The following is a 22,855-nucleotide window of genomic DNA, read 5'->3' on the forward strand; positions in this document are numbered from 1 at the left end:
AGTTTTTGCCTTTCCAATTAAACAGTCAATTTTAAAGCACTAGTCTATGCTCTTTCACTGAGGAGTTGCACAAGTAACTGCAGGATGAACCACGGTGTGGCAAAAGAATATAGCGGGAAGAACAATCTGAACCAAAACAAGAAAGGGAAAAGGACCACAATTCTCTCTGGGAATTAGATACGACACCATAACTATGGGTTCAATCAGAGTCATATTCTAAAGCATCAAATTCTAAAAGGCCACAGATGAGAGTGATCAGGAAATCTTTATGAATCAGAGAATCCCCCTTGGCCCAAGAAATAAAAATCCCTGAGAATCTTCTGGCTTATGCTGAGAAATTTAAGGCAGACAATCAGGCTTTGGATGCTTGGTGCCCTTTATATATGATTGGTACCTAAGACTTGGTGGATTCTACAAATCTGACCTACGCATTCAATTCCATGGCCAAAGAAAGGAGCTCTTAGTGACATCCCTACTTGTTCTGATTCCACAGCATCAGGGCTGATGGAAGAAACCTCTTAACAGGAATTTCATTTACTTGCTCATCAGTTACTTTTCCTCAATGATATGATGGATCATATATCGAGATCAGCTCAAAACAATGCTGAAATTTTGCTTGGTGTAACTCCTACAATGATGTTACCAAAGACAGTTCTAGGAAGTCTAAATTTGGTACTTCTTTAAATAAGGAAACAATTATATTTTTAATATAAAGTCTATATAGTTAGGAGCTCTTAACTGATCACTGATGCAATGTGCATGACTGCTTTCCCTGGAGTACAAAATAGTGGTATTTCTGTATGCGGCTTCAAAAATGCCCAGCAAGAGGATGCTACAGAAACAAGAGGAACCAGATCACATGTGTCTATGCAATAGGGCAGAATGCGCCAATACACAAGTGTGCAAATGGTACAGATTAAAGCTCTTCCAGTGTCAACTGGATGGCTTGCTTCAGACAAGCTTTAATCTTTGTAGCTAGGGTGACAGTCACAATAAGGAAGTTCATACTGAAAAAGTATGCAGCACTCAGGCTCAGTAACTGGGGTCCAGGGTGTGTGGTAGAGAAACATTTAAAGGGACACTGTCAAGGTTAGAGGGACCAAATTTGACCTTTTGTTTCTTCCCTCTATCTGCTGAGCAGCCCACTTGATTCATAACACTTTCTCCTTTAATCCACCCACACTCCCCACAAAAAAACCTTTTTACATGCGCTTTCAATGACAAAAACTCAAATGGCACCAGCCCAACATATAGGCGCAACTCTACAACAACAAACCAGTGTGAATGTATGATGGAGAGGATCTTTGGAAGGGAAAGAATCTAAGTTTCAAGCTTTTAATGGGTTACTGTAAACAGTGAAGAAAATGATTTGAAAAATTATTAAAAAAAATACCTTGACAGTGTCCTTTTAACCAGTGCAGCAGAGAGAGAAATAAACTGTAAATAACAGCCCAACAGCCACGTCAAGTTCAGTTTTGTATGACAGCAATAAAATCAAGGCTTTAAACACATAGCATGACAGAAGCATTCTGTTAGCTCAGAAGCTGCAACAACCAGAGAAATAAGAAACAGACTGTATAGAGACCAAAATGGGAAAGTCAAGGCATATAAATGGGCAAAAGAAAAGCAGTTGGTGGGGGATGGGGGTAGGGGGAGTGAGGGTGTAAAGGGAGACGGTGTCAGAAAGCAGTGAGGAATAAAGCAAAACTCAATAAAACAGAAAAGGAAAAACATAGAACAGTAATGAGAACAAAATCAAACAAACAAACAAACAAACAAACAAACACCAAAGCAAAAGATTACTGCCTCGTCTGACTGACAGCAGGATGACAGACTGCATCTCTGGTCCACTGCTCTAATTTGAGACTCTGCTTTCCAGAATAAGAGAAATAGCACTTAGGGCCCCACCCGTTTTCCACCTAGTTAAGCACTTTTAAGACTTGCCAGAGAGACCAGGGATGGCTGTGAAACCTGGATTTTTCCCCCATTAACTTTAAAATTCCATTTTGAAATTTAAGAAATATTTGGAAAATAGCAAATACTTGTCCATTAGGAAGTCAACACTGACTGGGAAAAAAAACAATATTTTTGATATATTTGAACTTTGAATCTGATACTAAAATTAAGCTAGTCAGGTTATGTTCTACTTGACATGCTCAGACAATGGAAAGAGCGTTAGCAACTGACTACCCCTAGGCACCCCTTAAGTACCTGTTTCATGTCACCGGAGGAACTGAAATACTGGTAATCTTTAAAAACAAGTTGCAATAATTTTAAGTTTACCCGAACATTCTATTGTAGCTTCTTAAACTGCATCCTGAGAAAAGCAACTCAGCAAATGATTGCAAAAAGGCTAAGTACCATGTTTGATGGCAGCTGGATTACAACATATTAAGAACCTATTAACAGCAAACTAAGAAGGGAAAGGGTCTTTGATATCATTTTCTAGCCAAGGATCAAACAAAAAGGGTATCACTTGACACAGATTTTTTAAAAACAGGTTTTGATTCTGACCTTTCAAGCCATTTATTTCTCTGTGAAAGGCTCCAAACAGTTCCTTCAAGCTAAAAATCTGGTGAGTCTCACAGCTCTGAATGGGTACAATCTTGATTGCTCTGGTCCTGTTAAAATTATATGGAGCTTCCCTGAGCACGGCTGGAGGAAGAGCAGCCTGTGTATCTAGCCCATGTAGAATAAATTCAGGGAGAACCAAGCAACTTTCTGGATAAGGCCCCTGATCCTACAAGAACTCTTCTCATAGGACGGCAGCTCTCCTTAGTTCTACCTCTGGTTGCACTGTCAATCATGGGCTCTCTTTGGTAGGTCTTCAAAAACACTGTCCATTTCTCTTACTTCCAGTCTGCATAAGTTCTCTAGCAGCAAAGCAGAATGGAGTTAGGGGCAGGTAGTTTCTAGACACCCAAAATACTGATAAATCTGATTTAGCCAGAGAAATCCTCACGAAGAGTAATACAATGAAAAACAGCTGTAATGACTCAATCTAGCCAGAAGAGGCTATAGTAAATCCCATGCACCTCTAAAATTTTGATTAAAGATTAAGATTAGTTCCTTTATTAAAAGTTGGAAGAAAAATTTACATCTGAAGAGTCTCTAACTTAGATTCCCAACTACCTAAAAGAAATGATATATAGCTATAATCCCTAAAGGGAGAATAAGAACAATAGGTATATTCCTAATCTAAATAAGATTCACTGTGATTCTAAAAATGGAGATGGTTGTACCTTCCCAAATTTATTTAACCTTGTAAGAAATCTTTAGGGGATATAAATAACAGATGTTCATAAACCAGTAACTGAGCTGCGTGGAGAAGGCACACACATGTCTAAGAAGTTCATTCTAGCAGTTTTTAGCACACAGTAGAGGTGCTCTGTAAATTTATTAAATGAATAAACTAATAAAGTTTGGAAAAGCAAAGTCAGTATTATAACTATATTTGAAAGGAAAGTAACTATTTTGCAACTTTAGAAACATTAAAGGCAGGCATGAGATTTTTATATTTATATAATGTAAAAGAAAAACTACCATTAAAATACCAAACCTGTTTCCACAAAGGATTAGGAAAACTGAACAGGCCAGCAGGACTGTGTCAAAAGTGTAACTAACCTAATAAGCATCACTGTATATGAAAACAGCTGAAAACCTGCTCAACTGTGGTAGGTACTGAGTATACCCAATTAATGGCATTTATAAAAGCCCCAGCACTGTTACCTGTCAAGTATATCTTTCTTCCTCCTAACAGTCGAGCCCTTCCCAAGAAGACAAGATCAGTTCCTCCAAGTAACTGAGTCTTTAGGCCTCACTTAGTTAAAAAAAAAAGAAAGAAAGAAAGAAAGAAAGAAAAACAAAACAACACAACTCCCTCTCCACAATGGAGACCAGAGATCTTATAATGAATGCATAATGTTATAGCACTGAACGAATTTGATTAAATTACTAGTAACCCTGAGTTACTAGTTGGTATATAGGAGATACAGAAAACATTTATAGTTATAGTTCTCCCATCTTCCCAACAATCCAGGTTTCTGGTATCCTCACTGGTAACTCCCAAAATATTCCTGAAATATGAATTACCCTATTTCCCCATTAATCTCCATATTCAGTTACAACATAGTTCAGAGTTTAACTTCATCATCAGTCAATCTGAGGGCAGCAGCTGTACTGGCTCTGTTCTTACAGGCTGAGAAGACACTTCTATTCACTGGGATATGCTATGTTAGAACCAAATAAGAAAGCCCTTGTTCTAGTCCTCTGGAGCCATAAAATAAGCTTCTATCAAAAACAAACACAGAAGCTCAACAGCTTAGCTGCCAGTGCAGAACCAGTGAGAATAAAAAAGTGAACTCTTTCAGGGATTCTTATGATTGTGATTAAAATAACATGTTAACAAAGTAAAACCGCTTGCTATGCGTTTTTTCACATAGCAGCAAAATGACTGGGTATGGTGGATATGTTCTGAAGACAGTATTACAAATGATATTTGTCACTCTCAGTTAACTGCTGACTTTGTGTAAGATGAGAATTAATTTCTATGTATTAACAGAACGATTAAATAACCCTCTTCTGTACTGAGGCTGTTCATAAAGAATGGAGGAAGACAATCCCATTCCATTCAACAGTTTACTAAAGAAAAATCAATGGCTGAGTGAATGTCCACTCTAAGGGGGCTTTGATGCCTCCTTAGAATTAACTATTAAAAGAAAGCTCTTGGAGGATACTCAGCTGATACACACAGGCAGCTGGAGTTATACAAACTTAATCTAGCCCTCGTCTTCCCTGCAGAATTTTTTGGTTTCCCAGTGCATATAAAAGTTGTTTACACAGTATTGTAGTCTAAGTGTGCAACAACAGCATTATGTCTACAGAACAATGTACACACCTTAATTAAAAATACATGTACACACCTTAATTAGCAACCTTATTGCTAAAAAAGTGCTAACCATCATCCAAGTTCTCAGTAAGCTATAAATAATCACTGATCACAGATTACTGTAACAAATAATAAAAAACTTTGAAATACTGTGAGAATTACCAAGATGTGACACAGAGACACAAAGTTAGCAAATGTTGCTGGAAAATGGTGCCAATATCCTTGCTCTATGCATGGTTGCCACAAACCTTCAATCTGTATTAAAAAGGGGAGGGGGAGGCAATATCTGCAAAGTGCAGTAAAGCAAAGTGCTATAGAACAAGGAATGCCTGTAAGGAAATCTGATCTGGAATATCAGGCAATATATCTTGGATTCTACAACTTACTGACTACAATGACCCTATGCAAACACCATGTCTCAGCTTTAGATTCTTCCCCTGCAAAATGAGAGAATGAAGTAACTGACCTATTTAATCCTGTTTCTAAAGTCAAGAAGCGTATTTGCAATTATAAGCAAAATTAAGGAATTTAGTGCCTGTCCGATAAGCCAAAAGCCAATCTACTGTTTAAAAACTATCCATTTGTACTCTGGGCTGGACTACTGGGGACAGCAAGATGCAGAAACATTAACATGCCTTATGTTTGATTAACTCGAGGCAAACAAGACTCAAAGCTGCCAAGAATTTCCTCCTAGATTGGAGAGTGCCTGAAGATTCCCCCTTGCTACTCTAGCTACTGCAGCAGATAGGAACAAATTGACTTAGGCTACATTGGAGGGGAATACTGGTATACAGTTTGGAAACAAATGTTTTTAAAAATGTGTTAAAGTTCCTCTAATACCAAGAAAGGAGATAACCATTTCTCTACATATTTCCACTAGAAAAAAATTTTTACTATTAAAAAGATTAAGTAAACCTGCTCTAAATTCAGGAAAATCTAAAGAAAAAGAAAACGTGTCTCAATGATCATCTTTGGTTTGGATTCCATTACTTCTTGAGGACTAATGTAATATTCACCTCAGAAGCTTTGCTTCATTTCAATTGTCTACATTATTGCTTATCTCCTTAAAACACCTATCTGCTCTCAACTGTCTGAAGTGCCAATCTACAAGTCAGCCTAGTAAACAACACCCTCCACCCTCAACTTCAGCTTTATATCTTACCCTCACCAGTGTAATCCCATCCTCCTTCAGAAACCTCTCCTAGTAAACATGTAAGAACAAAACAAAAAACCAAAAGGGCCACCTGGGTGGCTCAGTCAGTTAAGTGTCTGGTTCTCTATTTTGGTTTAGGTTGTAATCTCACAGTTCAGGGGATGGGGTCCCGTGTTGGGCTCTATGCTGATGGCGTGGAGCCTGCTTAGGATTCTCTCTCACTTGTGCTTGTGCTCTCTCTCAAAATAAACATAAAAAAAGAAACCTCTCTTAAACCTTCCTCTACAACCACAGTAAGTCCTAAGCCATTTTCACAAATGCTTTTTCCCTACAAATCTCTTCCCATTCTGCCCCTCCCACTTTCAGAGAGAGTGTCTCTCTCTCACCACCCCCCACCTTTGGCTCTTCCATAGCAATTTATCCTTTATCTACCCTTGGCAAATGTGCCTTGATTTTATGTTAGTCATATTATGTATGAATAATAGATTTGTGGTTGGGGTCAGTTTTGGGGGTGGGGGAGAGCAGGGAGAGCCCAGATTAAAAAAAATTTTTTTTTGTTCATGAGAGAGAGAGAGAGAGAGAGAGAGAGAGAGAGAGAGAGAGAAAGCATGTGAGTGGGGGAGGGGCAGAGAAAGGAGACACAGAATCTGAAGCAGACACTTGGCTCTGGGCTGTCAGCACAGAGCCTGATGCAGGGCTCAAACTCAAGAACTGTGAGACAATGACCTGAGCCGAGGTTGGACACTTAACCAACTGAGCCACTCAGGTGCCCCAGGGGTAGCACAGATTTTAATGACACTTACAATTCCGGATGTTCTTGGGTTCATAAAATATCTGGAGTCACTAGAATTTAAGACCCTTGAGGGCAGAGAATACATAGTCAATACTGAGAACAATGCCAGATTTGGGTAAATATTTAATAAATACTTGTTGACTGACCGTGATTTGCTTTAAAATACCCCAGACCAGGGGTGCCTGGGTGGCTCAGTCAGTTGAGCATCCAACTCTTGATTTTGGCTCAAGTCATGATTCCAGGGTTATGGGATCCAGCCCCATGTCAGGCTCTGCACGGAGTGTGGACCCTGCTTGGGAGTTTCTCTCTCTCTCCCTCCCTCTGACCCTTTTCCCCTCACCAGTTCACTCTTTAAAAAAAGAGAGAGAGAAGAGAGAGAAAACTGAATAGATAAAACTGGAATAAGTGAAAAGTTTATTACTATACTATTCTACTATTTTTTTTTTCTTAAAGATTTTATTTTTAAATAATCTCTACATTCAAAGTAGGGCTTTTTACTCACAATCCTGAGATCGAGAGGGGCATGCTCCACTGACTGAGCCGGCCAGGTGCCCCTGCTTTTGTACAGGTTTGAAAATTTCCAAAATAAAAAGTTGGGGGAAAAATAATCTATGTACAAGTCCCACTAGACTCTGGGGTCTTATATGGCAGGGACTGTGTTATTCCTCTCTACAGCCTTTACAGTTCTTTGCACTGTAACAAAGTTTACTGAACTTTTGGTTTTGAGAGGAGAGTGCACACTTCCGTGGGTGCACGTACACGCATGAGGGGAGGGGAAGGGAGATAAGAGAATCTTAAGCAGTCCCTGCACCAATTGCAGAGCCCGATATGGGGTTTGATTTTACCACCAAGTAAATCATGACCTAAGCCAAAATCAAGAGTAAGATGCTCAACTAACTGAGCCACCCAGGAGCCCCAGAAGTTTACTGAATTGTTTTTTTTTCCCCCCTGAATCATAACTCTACCTCCTCCTTTTTCTCTTGCTAATTCTATTTTGCTTATTCTGCCAGAGACTGCCCTGCCCCCTCAAAACAAGCCCTGGGAGGAATCTGAATGCAGAATGATGTGAATGGGAGCCAAAGCATTCCCTGAAAGTCTGTCTTCTTCTGATAGAAACCCCCCAAACCCTAAAGGCTTTAGTGAGGATGTACATGGAACTTAGTAGACTAAATTCAAGATGGGACCTTACCATTTTTAGCAACAACAGCTAAACTACAGGCATAGCAAATCTTGCCTTCCTCAAAATATAATGATGCTTATATCCTGAGAAATATAAACTTCCTCATTCCTTATAAGGGAGAGTTAGTAAAATTTCTAAACACAAACTTGTGAATTTCACCCCCCTCCAAAATCAGGACTGACTTACATAATCTAAGCCTCTCAACACAGTTGTTAAACTACTCTCACTCTTCATAGCAAACATCACTTTCATGCTATTGCCTACTAAGTAAGGAAGCTCCTATGCCTCTGGTCAACAAGTACTTTAATCTACTTAAGCATCTGAGTTCAGTATCACCATCTGGTTATTAGCTCATCAAAATCTTGAACCTACACACATAAAACTGAAGTCATAAAGAGAACACAGAGCTAAAACACATGATGGAAGGCACAATACAAAGAAATGAAGAATCAGGTGTCAATTCCACAGGTAGGTGGCCACAGCCAAATAAAATTACCTGTCTACGTAGCCTTCATTAAATGTCTAAAGAAAGATAAATGTCTAAATAGGCTTGCAAATTTGCATTTATATAGTAATAATCCCTTCCTATATAGCTCAGAGTTAAGGAACAATCAGAATATCACATAATTTCTACCCTCGGTTCATACTGGTATGTGTGCACATTTCATCCACACATTTCCCCCAAATTGTTATCAACTGAATCAAAAGTTTTGAAAAGTTCTGTTTGTCCTCAACTTACTGCTTGTCCATTGGCTTCATAAAGTGGGCATTTTTGCTTGATCTTGGCCAGTTCCATATTTACTTGTTTGCTGACCACAGCCATGGGATTCCCTCCTAAAAAAAACTCAAACTGTTAAATTCAACACAACTATGAAAAGAGAACAAAAAAATCTAAGCAAAAATATTTTAACTCAAAATTTAAAATACTCAAAGCTTAGGGTATGTGAATTATAGATCAAAAAATGCACAAAGTAAAAAGTTAAGATAAGCATAAAGAAGGAAATATACTATAACCCCATATTAGATAACATTTTATTACAGACTCTCCTAGATTTTATGTGCATAAAATTAGATATACACACACAAAAGGATAACACATGTTTTGTAATCTTTTTTCAACTTAGCAATAAACTGTGGCCATCATTTCAGGCTAATATAAAGCTACATAATTTTTAGTGGTCGTGTAGTTCTCTTTGTATAATAATTTTTGGAACTATGAGTTCTAATGTTTTGCTGTGCCACATGTAAAAAGCTCCAGATAACATGGTTCACTTGTCATTTTCTTAGGATAATTTCCTAGAAGTGAACCTGCTAGTAGGTCAAAACATATGTACAATTTAAAATTTTCAGATTGATATATCTTTTCAGGAGGACTATTTGCCAATTTCCTTTTTACAAACACTAAGAACAGTTTATATGCTAAACCAATATATCTTAAAGCCACATTTATGGCTTTAAAACAGAAGCTTAATCATGAGTCTCAGACCCTGTACAACAGCACACAACTAAGGACTACTTACCAAGACCTGTTACTACCATAGCTCCAAGATCAGCTACGTAGTTTCCCTTGCGAAATGTAGCAACTCGTCCACCCACTCGATCCTGTTTTCAGAAATTAAATGGCTAGAAACATCAATTCTATTTTAACCATAAGAACCTGGCATGGTGCCATCCCAGGCCTGTCTTTTATAATTTAAAAAGTATAATTTATACATAGTGTGCAGTGTGGGCACAAAGACAAATGAAGTTTAACTATTTGAGAAAGTGGTAGGTTAATGAATGACAAAGAATTAAGTGATAGGGGAAAGAAAACAATTTGACAGCCAGAGATACTATTCAGCCATAGCTATGATTCTCTCTCTACCCAGCTTTCTCTAATGTCATTTACTATACAGGCTGACCAAGGGCCACTCAGAAAAATATCGGTTTACAAATTGTAGCATAACACTAAATGCTATCTTTCTATCACCATGTTCTGACTCTTGCCCCCTCTTCCCCAAATTCAGCTGTGAATGACAGAGGACCTCCTGGGACAAATGATTCTCCAGTGTAGCCCCATGCCCAGGGCAGGGTGTCTACTGAGCATAAACTTTTGACAACAGCCATCCCTCAACAGGCCCAGGTTTATCTCTGCTGAGTAGGGAGGTTCCATAGGAAAAATTACTGAGCTGTAGTGATACTTCAATCATGGGTATTATGAGAATGCTCCGTAAACTCAAATAAACAAAAGTAAAATAAAAACCTGTCAGCTAGATTAAGGCCATGCATGAGTAGGGATCATAATGATCCCATTATTCATTACGGTATTGCTAGTACACAGGACAAGTGAGTACACAAATGTTTCCTGAATTACTTATAAAATATTATTTTTAGTAAGACTTCATTAAAAATTATTTTTATTTCCTCATACTCTATTTGAAAAGAATACTTAAAAAAAATCAGCAACTAATAAAAAGCAGCTAAGATTGTACTGCACAAAAGATTTTGAAAGCTTCTATTAAATTTTTGTTTTTTGGTTACCTGAGAAGGGTTTGTTTTTTGGTTTTTTTTAAATGGTGTTAAGCCCAGGGGGGCCTTTAAGCCACAGGAAGACAACTAAATGTCAAAAATTACCCATGAAAATAATCTGAATAGCAGCATCCTAACTTGATGTTCTTTTCCCCCACTCTGTGCCATTATCTCTTTCCTCCTTCAATTTCCATTTCTCTTTCTAGGACAACTGATAAGGGAACCAATATATCTAGCTACTACACCAGGACCTCAAGATAGTTGCTGCCTGAGAAACACCTCTTTTCTTTTACTATTAAAAAGGGAACACAATTCACTCTGTTCCACACTAAAAATAACTGCCACATGCACAGGTTATGTCCATGAAGACTCAAAATTTGAAAGTTAACTGCAAGAAACAAGGATGTGAAATATCCATCAAAAGGCTTATACGAGCCATTCAAACTCTAAATACTCACTGAACACCTTTCAAAGCTCTATGGTCAAAAATACTTTATCCAATATAGTAACTATCTAAAACACTTTGAGTACTATATAAATCAGTGTGGTTTAGTTCAAATTGTAAGACTCATGAATTTGCAATAGATAATTTCTTATTGCACTGATAAATACCTATCATATTTCTAATAGGTCAGGCTTCTAAACACAAAATAAAATTCTTACCCTGGCTTCCAGGAGTGTAACATCCATTCCGAAACTTTGTAACTGACGAGCTGCTGCCAAGCCTGAGACCCCAGAGCCTATAATAATTACCTTTCCTGTCTTTTTAGCTAAAAGTAAAAAACAAAAATTACAGTATTTTGTTGTAATGGTTTAAGAATTTATCTTTATCATTTTTATAAATCATAAAACCTCTAGGTTCTTAATATATCATGATGTCTAAGTAAACAATTCATTTATTTTCAAAATAGAGAAACTGAATACAAATTAGCAAATATCTGAAACTTATAAACTTTAATTCGAAGTTAAAAAATTATATATGAAATCCTTTAAAAATGTACTTTCTCATTACACCTCATTCATGTGCTTTGGTATCTGTGACTAGTTAACTTATGAATATCTGCTTCATTTACTTTCCAATTATACTAGAACAATTTGAGTAGCCAAACTATTTATTCTTAAAGCTGTTTTAAGCTCTACTTCTGCAGTCCTTAGTATCCCTTTTTTGAAGAACTATTTTTTTTAAAACATCAAAAACAAATTAAAAATAAATAAATATATGTGGTAATTCCCAAAATATCCCTATCTTCTGGATTCCTGGCAGTATAAAGAACTGGTCAATGAGAGAAAACCTCAAATCTCCGCTTTCATAATGAACTTTTATTTTTAACAAATTTTGTTTTCTGACTGATTTTCTTAAATTTGAAATTCAGTCTTTCACTAAAGTACACCTGTCAGACCAGAAATGACAAGAAATGCATGTTTATGAAGAGATTGTACTTTAAATCTGAAATATAATGAGATAAATTTTGACTCCAAATTTAGACTAAGAAATCAAAATAAATGCTAAAAGCCTCCTGGAAATAAAAGAGAGTCCTAGAATTGTAACTTAAAACCATTAAGTCCATTGGCCAGGTCCTTACTTGGTAGGGGTTTTATCCTCTTATAGATGCCAAAGTTGATAAGACCGTGACGCTCTAAATAACTGTGAACTCGGTGGACAAGCACAGTGTCACCTATGGAATAAATGAATTTTACAACATATTTATATTTTATACAGTTTAAACAGAAAGTTCTTTAACTCTCTTTTTCCATCATGAAGTTATTCTGTACATATTAGTGGAGATTTCAGACCATGTGACTCCTTTAGAAAAGTGATTCCTAGCATATTAGTTTATGATGTAGTCCAAATGCATAGCATAGAATTTGCAGTTTTTAAGAATGACAATCCATTATAGATGAAGAAAAAGATAAAACCAACCCTTTAAAAGTAGTATTATACTCAGTTTCTTTGACATAAATTTTTCAAGACTTTGTTGGTGGTAAGTGGAAAATGAGAAAGCCAGCCAGCCAGCCAATCAAATGTTAAGTGTTCCATGGATTAAAGTTGAAAAGTAGTCCTTGGGAAATTAGTAGCAATCTCTTAAACTCACTCATAATTTAAAAACCAACAATTACAAACACACATAATAGTTTTCTACAAGGCTTATTTTTGCATAGCCCAAGGTAAAGATGGAAATATGAATGAAAAAACTCATTATCAGGGAACCATGAGCCAAAACTAGTCCCATTAAAAACACCACTTACTGTTGTAAGGTGCTTCTAATTGTTGAAGAGTAGCCTCAAAGGTCAGCTGAATCTTTGGATTATCCAACCACAACTGCAACTGTATTTAAATGACAGAAATTTTATTACACAAGTAGACATAGACCACTTGACCACTTTAAAATATCTTTTCAACTTTAAGGCCTCAAATATAGGTTCTCCTTTCATGGAAACAATGAGGCTTATATTCCTAGCAAACTGATGAAACACAAAACCATGTCAGATGAGTGAATTATTGAAGAAGCTGGAAGACATTTAGCCTAAAAAACAGAAACAAAAAACAAAAAAACCTAGTAACTTGCCAGTATCATACAGCTGACAGGGAGCAACTAGGTTACATGACTCCAGAGATACTGAGCAGATAAAAATCCGCAAAACTGGGGCACCTGGGTGGCTCAGTCAGTTCAGCACCTGACTGGCTCAGGTCATGATCTCATAGTTTGTGAATTTGAGCCCTGTATCAGGCTCTCTGTTGTCTGTGCAGAGCCTGCTTCAGATCCTCAATCCCCGTCCCTCCCCTGCTTGTGCTCTCTCAAAAATAAACAAACATTAAAAAAAAATCCACAAGGGGTGCCTGGGTGGCTTAGTCGGTTAAGCGTCCAACTTTCGTTTAGGTCATGATCTCGCGGTTCGTGGGTTCGAGCCCCGCGTCGGGCTCTGTGCTGACTGCCAGCTCAGAGCCTAGAGCCTGTTTCAGTCTGTGACTCCCTCTCTCTCTGACCCTCCCCTGCTCACGCTGTCTCTCTCTCCTAGAAATAAATAAAAAAACATTAAAAAAAAATCCACAAAATCAAATGATGATCCACAAAATCAAGTGATCAATTAGATATGCAGAGACTAGGGGGGCGGGAGAAGAGGTGCCAAGGACATTCCAGTTTTGGGCTTGTACAACTGAGTTGGTATGCTACTCACAAAATGAGGGTCAAAGAAGACATAATGAGTTTAGTTTTAAGACAACCTAGAAAAGATACAAGACTGGCATCTAGATAAAGAGCTAGGGGTTCTGAAGAGAGTTAAGGTCTGGAGCCATTTCCTTATGAGTGATAAATGAAATGAAGCCAATGTGCAGAAGAGGGCTCCTAGGGGGAAAATACACCGGAGGGAGGGAAAGACTATAAGGAACCTTAAGGAACTCCAACCAGTTTACATAATGGCCTGTTTTTAAAGGTAAGACTACAAAGCTGTCAGAGAAGACAACAAGGAGGGAGGCAGGAGAAAAAACAGAATACCATGTTAAACTAAGTGTGTTTAAGAAGAAGAGAGTGGTCAATTATTTCAAATACTGCTGAAAAAGCAGTAAAATGGGGAATGAAAAATATTATGGTACCATTAATAGACTCCAACATAAATGCTCTTCAAGCTCAATAGACATCTGTAAAAATGCAAGACCAACTAAATACCCCCAGCTAAAAAATTAACTGCTCCACAGACAAGGTTCAATGAAGAAATGCAGTTATATATATAAATAAATCCAATTACAAAGAGATATGACCAAATTCATAGGTACCCGCTACTTTTCTTGGTGGCCACTGTCAAGGCAAAATGGACTTCCTCACGTAAACACCAAGCCTAAGCTCCTCACTCTTCAACACAAGCTTTCTTCCTCTAACCATCCTATAAAATAGAGCTCACGTCATGGTTTCTAGTTCAATAATCCTAAAGTTGTGGTTTCAAAATCTAGAGGCAAAAGATGTAGTTTAAGATGAGAGAACTGATACAATTCTTATAAGAGAATGATTTATGTTCAGTTTTATAGCCAGAGGCCACACCTCTAACTTGGGCCAGTCCTTCCTTCCCCAAATCTGGATTTTGGTCACAGAATATAAATCAGAGAAAATAGAGATCACTGTAAACCAACCACTCAAATTCAAGTAAAGAATGAAAACTTCCCTCAGAAAGAAACAAAAAAATGACAATCTTATTGAAAATTCCATTCAGATCAAATGTTCATATGCTATACACAGAAGCGAATTCTAAGACAAGTGTCAGAAATAAACAGAATTTTCCACTTAAAAAAAAAATCACTTTTTTTTTTTTTAATTTCTGAGACAGAGAGAGAGAGAGGCAGCGTGAGCAGGGGAGGGGCAGAGAAAGAGAGGGAGACACAGGATCTGAAGCAGGCTCCAGGCTCTGAGCTAGCTGTCAGCACAAAGCCCATGCGGGGCTCAAACCCACAAACTGTGAGATCATGACCTGAGCTGAAGTCGGACGTTCAACCGACTGAGCCACCCAGGTGCCTCCAAATGACCTTCTTTTATACATTCCCAAATCCCTTTATTCTGTACTATAAAAACCCAGTACAACCCATCAATCACTCTAGCTAAATAACATTTAGCAATCTAATTTCAGCAGTGTTTTGCAATCTAACATCCAATATAAAGGAGTCAGTCATAGCTAAAAAGCTGACATGCTAAAAATAACATCCATGAACTATATTCAAAGTAGCTAAAATTACAACATAAATTTCTTTTACTTTCTATCACCTTAGAGTACAATGAATATGTGCTGCCCTCTCCTCTACTCTAGGGCTAAAAAATTTCTGATGAGGGGCATCTGGGTGGCTCAGTCGATTAAGCATCTGACTTCAGCTCAGGTCATGATTTTATAGTTCGTGAGTTCGAGTCCCGTGTCGAGCTCTGTGCTGACAGCTTGGAGCCAGGAGCCCACTTGGGATTCTGTGTCTCACTCTCTCTTTGCTCCGCTTTAGCTTGTGTGCTCTGTCTCTCTCTCAAAAATAAATATTAAAAAAAATTTTTTTAAATAAATTAAAAAAATAAATTTCTGATGAATAAAGGACATGAAAGAAAAATTCAGAGAAGAAATACAAATGACTAATAAATGTGAAGAAGTCAGAAATGGAAAAGAAATGAAACATGTTTAGTCTATTACAGCAGCACAGATTATCATTGTTTTGATAACTGAAGCAAGGGCAGAGCAATGGGAGTGTTGACTGAATCAGTCTCTCTGAGAAGCAATTTGACAATATATACCATAAATGTTCATATTTTTTTGACAAAGTAGTTTTCCTGCTAGGACTCTACCATAAGGAGATAACCAGAGATAGATTCAAGAATATATAAAGCTACTCAGAGATTAATAAAGCACAAATGGACATTTAAATGCCTCAAAGTATGACTCAACCATCAGATAAAATATTATGCAGACATTAAAATCAAGTATTTAGCCTGAGGAGGAGGTTGAATCAGATGACCAGAACAGAGTTAAGAGTTTCTCTTATTCTAAAAAGGGAAGACAAAACGATTACTAAAAAAAAAAGTTTTGGGGCGCCTGGATGTCTCAGTACGTTAAGTGTCCAACTTCAGCTCAGGTTATGATCTCAGGGACCGTGAGTTCCAAGCTCTGCATTGAGCTCTGTGCTGACAGCTCAGAACCTGGAGTCTGCTTCAGATTCTGTGTCTCCCTCTCTGTCTCTGCCCCTTCCCTATTCATACTCTGTCTCTCTCTGCCTCAAAAATAAACATTAAAAAAAAATTTGGGGGGCACCTGGCAGCCTCAGTCAGTAGAACACCTGACTCTTGATATCAGGGTTGTGAGTTGAAGCCCCACATGGGTGTGGAGTTTATTTAAAATAAAAGGGAGAGCTGAGTGGCTAAGTCAATTGAGCATCCAACTTCTGACTTTGGCTCAGGTCATGATCTCATGATTTGTGGGATCAAGCCCCACATGAGGATCCATGCTGACAGCACAGAGAGAGCCTGCTTGGGATTCCCCTCTCCCTCTTTTTCTCAAAATAAACATTTAAAATAAATAAAAATTTTAAAAAAGTTTAAAGATTCTTTGCATTTATGAGGTTATGAAGAATGAAAAGGATCCATAGAATTATGGAAACAGCTTTTCAATTTCTTAAAAAAATTAAATATACTTCTAAAAAAAACCTGAAGAGAAAAAACAACTAACTTTTAACAATGGTTACCTCTGGATAATTGTACGTGTTGTAGAGAATTTTATAATTCTTTCCTCTCTTTCCCCCCATATTCTCCATAAAAGCAATAAGCATTTTTTATAACTCAAATGGAAAAAAGCAGCCATGGAAACTTACTGTGCGGTTTCTAATGAACAGAAAAACCTTCTGGGTCTGCTGCGGTCCACTGATAATATCTGGAAAACAGGCTGCTTCTTGAGAAGTCATCCGATCATGAGGAAGTCTACTCTGGAAAGCTGCGCCCTCCACACCTAGCAAAGAAAGCAAAGGACTTCTGGAAAAAGTGCAAATAAATACAAAACTAGGGATAATAAGACTGCATTTTTTACCTATAAAGCCCTGCCTCATTCACAAACTGATCTCACCTCTTTAAAAAAATTTTTTTTATTGTGCCTAAAAGCTGCAACATCTTTAGAATTTACTCACTTTTTTGAGCCTAACATTCCAAAAATTAGTTTAGTAATGAGAAAACCTAACAAAGCCTTTGGCATATTTTCTCTATCCACAAAATAACTTTATAACACTAGAAGATACTCTAATTAAAATTAGCATCATTGATTGTGTACATTAAATCTTAAAACTAAAGAACCAGGATAAAGGAAAACATACTAACAGGAAAGCAAAAGAAACTAAATTGAAAACACAACCATATGCTGTCTTTTAAGATTACAGCAGAGATCATGGAGAGGTCTCTAAGGTTCAATAACAGTAAGAAATGCATATCTCATCAGTGGTACCACTATTAGTGCCATAAGTCAATGCTGGCCAACAGTGAGCTAAGTTAGGTAGACTACAGTGAGGACACAGAGCAAGCAAGGAATTTACCTTTCCCAGCAAAAGCATTGGAAATGCTTTACTACACATTGCAAGTAAAGTATGTTGCTGCATATACCGTATACTACATCCACATATGATATACACATATTCTCTATACAAGTAAAATATGTACTATTTGAAACTCTTCAAATTGGGTGTTTTTATAAGTTTGTAGTTAAGTACATCTTTTTAAGATGTCCTTGGAAATACACTTACATGTATTTTACCTCTGTGTCTAAGATCACTTTATAAAAGATATACTTAACCACCAGCTCATGGAAATATCAAGACATAATTTAAAGAGTTTCAAAATTCAACACCATTCAAGTAATTATATATCATAATATAGGCACCAGATATCCATATTTAATCATTTAAAACACATAAAACAAAAGTTAGAAACACTGACAATAGAAACAAAATTAAAGGAAAGGCACAGTAAGATTAAGAAAATAAAAAGAACAAGGCAGGTAAAGATGTAACTTAGAAAATTATAGCTAAGCTATCAGGGTGTTGTTTCCACAAAGACATTAAACATTGCCTAGAAAAAAATTGTTACCAAGAGGTCAAGCAAAAATGCCTAATGCTAATATGGGCTGCACATTAAGAAACAATATTAATGGGAAAGAAAAGTATCCACTGACAGTAGATAATGAGGGCACATGTACTTACATTACTTAATCAACAATTCTCTCATTTAATGAATTTCAACCTAAAATTAAAAACTGTTCAGGACAATTAATTATTCCCTAAGGAAAAAATAATCACTAAGAGCCATACTACTGAGGGTAGAACATGAAATTAAGGCAGGAAAAGAAAAATGCTGGGTTAGGTTATAAATAAATAAAATAATAAATAAATAGGTTATTTCAGTAATGTGAAATTTTCTAAAACTATACACACAGCTTTGATGTTCCTAGTCCCCTACTACCCAATCAAAATAAACAAAAATTAAAACCAAGACCAAAACCAAGTTTTATTATAATGGGCATTATCTACACAATAATTCTGAGTACTCAGAACAAATATCTCTTAAAATTGGTTACCTGTGTAAGTGTATGCTATTAACGTGAAAAACAATGAACTCTATAAACTGTACTTCTTTCTCCCCAAAACGGGTAGCTTTCTTTCTTAGCTATACTATTTTCTACATGCTTACTAAATCATCATCGGGACGCTCAGTTGGTTAAGTGTCCAACTTCAGCTCAGGTCATGATCTTGCAGTTTGTGAGGTTTGAGCTCCATGTCAGGTCTATGCTGACAGCTCAGAGCCTGGAGCCTGCTTTGGATTCTGTGTCTCCCTCTCTCTGCCCCTCCCCCACTCACACTCTGTCTCTCTCTCAAAAATAAACAAACATTAAAAAAAAAATCAATGAACATCAATCCTACTTCAAAATATTACTGTCAAGAACAGTCAAAAAACCATGTAGGGAAAAACACTAAATTTTATATTATATGTGGCTCCTCATTCCAAGTGCTTATGTCAAAAATCACTTTAAAATAGTTGGCTAACTTTGAGAATCTTGAGAATATGTTAACAATTAAATTTTAGGGGTGCTGGAATGGCTCGGTTGAAGTGTCTGACTTTGGCTCAGGTCATGATCTCATGGTTCGTGAGTTCAAGCTCCACCTTGGGCAATGTGCTGACAGCTCAGAGCCTGGAGCCTGCTTCAGAGTCTGTGTTTCCCTCTCTCTCTGCCCTCCAGCCCCCATACTCTCTCAAAATGAATAAATGTTTAAAAAAATTTTTTTTTATTTACGTAAGTCATGTGGCAGTTTTAAAAGTATCTTTAAGGGTACCTGGGTGGCTCAGTCGGTAAGCATCTGACTTCAGCTCAGTGATGGGTTCAAGCCCTGCATTGAGCTCTATGCTGATAGTGCAGTGCAGAGTCTGCTTCTGATCCTCCGTCCCCCCTCTGTGCCCCGCCCCTGCTCGCTCGGTCTCTGTCTCTCTCTCAGATAAATGTTAAAATATTATTTCAAGGAAGGAAGACCCTTATCAATACAAAGGTGAAAATTACGTAGGATAAACCTTTTTATCAAAGAAATGTGTTAACTTGGAACCTAAGCTGTGCAGAAGCTAAATAAAGCATTCTTTTAATAGGATATTTCCAAAATGAACTAACAGACCACTCTGGATAATGTAACTCATAAGTATCACCTTTTGAGGGAAAAACCTTAAAGAATACAACTGAATTTAATAATATCCTCATTAAAAAGAAGTATCAGTAGCACATATAATTCAGGCCTAATTTACACTTGGTGTTTATGTGCTCTTAACACAGTCTGGTATTCTGGAAATTCAGAATGTTCTGAAGATGCTATCCTAATTTTTTTTTTTAAAGCTCCAAGGCTGCCTACATATCAATCTTGCCCCTCAGTTCAATTCCTTTCTCTCATGTTTCGCACAGGAAATTCCAGTATCACCTTTCAAAATGCAGTCATGCTAAAACAGAAATGGGCTGACAGGCTCATACTTTCTCTGAAAACATAGTTAAAAGTCATAAAATATTTAAGGGAATATAAAGACCTTTTTGGAGAGATCAGAGAAGTAGAAAAGGGCGGGGGGAAGGTGAGGATATAGACCTTCTTCTATTACATGAAATCATTTCCTCCCTTATTCTGACATATAAGTAGCATCTTGAGTAGAATAAAGCAACAGAGATATAAAACTTAAAAGGCCTCCATGAAAGTTACTACCTTTCATTTTTTTTTTCACGAAGTAGATAAATTAACTAGATTTCTAGTTAAAGAGGGAAAACAAAAGCCTGACAAGAATCCTCATATAAACTACTACTTAAAATTAGTAAACTAAAGATGCACCGTATCCAGTCCTATAATAGTTTAAAAATTAAATAAAGACTAGGGGAAGAGGAAAGAAATAGAGGAGAATCATATGGTTTCTTATGCTTTAGATTTTTTTTTAGGGTAAACGCACACTTTAAATGATTCTATGAGGGAGGATATAAAAGACTAGTCTATGCATAAGAAAGAAGACCTCTAGGTTCTCACTCCTCCAATTGTTTGTGTATCCTTGTCGTACCATTTAACTGTGTTTCAGGTCCTAATCCATAAAACAGATGAATACAATATTATCTGTTTGACCGCAGGATGCTACAGAAAATGACCTCAAGTTCCATTAACTTTTAAGATTGAAGATGTTTATTACCAACTTGATGTGGATTTATAAAAGTCAAGATATGATCCTGGTCCTAAGATGCTCATGAGGGCCATTTGGCTTTATTTAAAAAAAGAATGCTGATCGCTTACAAGCACATGCTTCTAACTGATCTTACAAATGCATGCTTCTGAACATGGCAAAGATCTGAAGAGAGATCTTGAAGGGTTCCGAATAGTCACCACCATTCTTGGAAACACTGTAAAAAACTCACGTTCTACTAAATAGTAAGTCAGAAGCACCACAGTTTTAGACAAAAGTCTGTTTTTACCTTTAGGAATACAACGTATTGTTTACTAAAGCAAGAGAGTAAATTTACTCACGTTAAAACAAAAAGCAACAACAAAACTCAATTTATTTCTTCGAGATTAAAGCTCTAAAGGCTATCCCTGATCCTCAACAGTTCCATGGAAGATCCAATAGTGTGTCATTTAATAAATAGCATTCTTGAAGGTTTATCTGCCAGAGATACTCTGAATGAGGATTTTAACTCCTCTAAAATAACCACGTACTGATTATCAACCTCCAATCCTTGAGATAGCATTGAAAGAAATTTACCTCTAACATTCTGGATCCCCTAAGTACTACACTGCATTAACATGAACTTTGATCCAAGAGAGTAAAATACAAATAGTTCCTAGACCTGGTGTACATGAACTGCAAAAGACAAATAATTTTAAAGTACACTTAACAGCTGAAAGGTGACAAACTGCAAAAGTGAAGTAATACCTATTCCAGTTCTATCATAATGTATATATTAGTCAGCTTTGAGCACTGAACCACACAAAAACATCCTGGGCAAAGGAAGAAATCCCGACATACTACTTTGGATTCCTGGAACAAACTTTAATGGCTCCAGATGGGCCCTATAAATCATTTAACCCTTTATTTTTTCCTACAAGTAAAAATCTCAGTTTTGTCTGAAAAGAGACTTTTGAGCAGACTTTTAAAAAACGACTAATTTTCATGAGACAAAATGTTTAAACTACAAAATAACTATGCAATGTTAACTGAAAAAAGGTACCCAACACCATCTAACAACCATATCTGAAAAGAGTCCCTTGCCTGTGTAATTCCTCTGACTAGTCCTAGAATGCCTTTCCGTCCTTTTATTATTTTTGAAGGCTTTCAGCCTATGGCTCCTCCTCTCAGTATGTTCAGCTATATTTCTTTTCAAAGGTCCCATGATTCTGTTTTATATATTTACTGTCACTATAAAAGCTGCTGGGGAGAAAAGTACCCGCCATCTCCTCAAAAACATGAAGAGTGGAGGGCTGAGATCGGCCTGAGGACTTCAAAAGGTTTTGCTTGCCTTTGTTCTGGCTACACTCTCCTAGTCTACTGCTCTGTCCTGCAAGTTAAATTTCCCCTGCGCTTCTGGCTAAAATGTGGATACCGTAGCCAAAAACACTTGCAAGCATCAATCCCTGACTTGGCGGCTCTTGCTACTAAGTGGCAAGCATCTAATGCCACCCTCACCTGATGCTTGGCCGTCTCCATACCCTCCAGAACTGTCGTCTTGAAGTCCTCCTGCTTGCCCTGTGGAAGGAAAGAGGAGAACTCAGGGACCTTACTCCATAAATTAAGATAATATCTGGACATAAAGGCCTAATAGTTGGCGACTCACAAATTCACCACCAACTAGTAAACCCATATTCAGAGAGCTCCTTCTCGAATCAGTCCCAGGGAATCACATCATAGTCTTCCAAATTCTGGTCAGAAAATTTCAACTGTACACACTGATTCTTGTTGAAAGGTAGCAGAACAAAGTACATAGTATTTCTAATCACTAAATCTTTGCTGTCAGTCAAACATGGATGGGGGAAAACGGATTCCAAAGGTCTTTTACTACTTGTTGCTAGGCTCAGAGTGGTAGGTGTGGCAGGGCTCTAGGCCTAGAGCTGCAGCAATTTAGCCATCTGCTCAATCTCTTTATCTTTACCTTTCTATCCAAAAAGAAAATACATAAAATAACAAGCAAAGACTTAAAATTTTTATTTTATTTTTAAGTAGGCTTCAAGCCCAGTGTGGGGCCCAAAGTAGGGCCCAAACTCATAACCCTGAGATCAAGACCTGAGCTGAGATCAAGAGTTGGACGCTTGACCAACTGAGCCACCTAGGTGTCCCAAGA

The 22,855-nt window shown here is 37.3% G+C and overlaps 1 protein-coding gene across 2 annotated transcripts in view; it reads right to left on the reverse strand.

Annotated features, from left to right (window-relative positions):
* Positions 1 to 22,855, reverse strand: part of KDM1A (lysine demethylase 1A) — a 58,853-nt gene that overhangs the window by 14,387 nt on the left and 21,611 nt on the right. The window contains exons 3-9 of one of the 2 annotated variants that reach the window (XM_039231508.1): positions 22,204 to 22,263; positions 16,848 to 16,981; positions 12,770 to 12,848; positions 12,106 to 12,198; positions 11,186 to 11,292; positions 9,535 to 9,616; positions 8,754 to 8,848 (exon numbers count right to left, since the gene is read on the reverse strand). In XM_039231508.1, coding sequence (XP_039087439.1) covers positions 8,754 to 8,848; positions 9,535 to 9,616; positions 11,186 to 11,292; positions 12,106 to 12,198; positions 12,770 to 12,848; positions 16,848 to 16,981; positions 22,204 to 22,263 — 650 coding nt within the window. The remainder of the gene's footprint in view (positions 1 to 8,753; positions 8,849 to 9,534; positions 9,617 to 11,185; positions 11,293 to 12,105; positions 12,199 to 12,769; positions 12,849 to 16,847; positions 16,982 to 22,203; positions 22,264 to 22,855) is intronic. The other variant, XM_039231517.1, reaches the window with a different exon arrangement.

The sequence above is a fragment of the Hyaena hyaena genome, unplaced genomic scaffold (genome assembly GCF_003009895.1).
Source record: "Hyaena hyaena isolate Hyena2069 unplaced genomic scaffold, ASM300989v1 scaffold_3, whole genome shotgun sequence".
Lineage (NCBI taxonomy): Eukaryota > Metazoa > Chordata > Mammalia > Carnivora > Hyaenidae > Hyaena > Hyaena hyaena.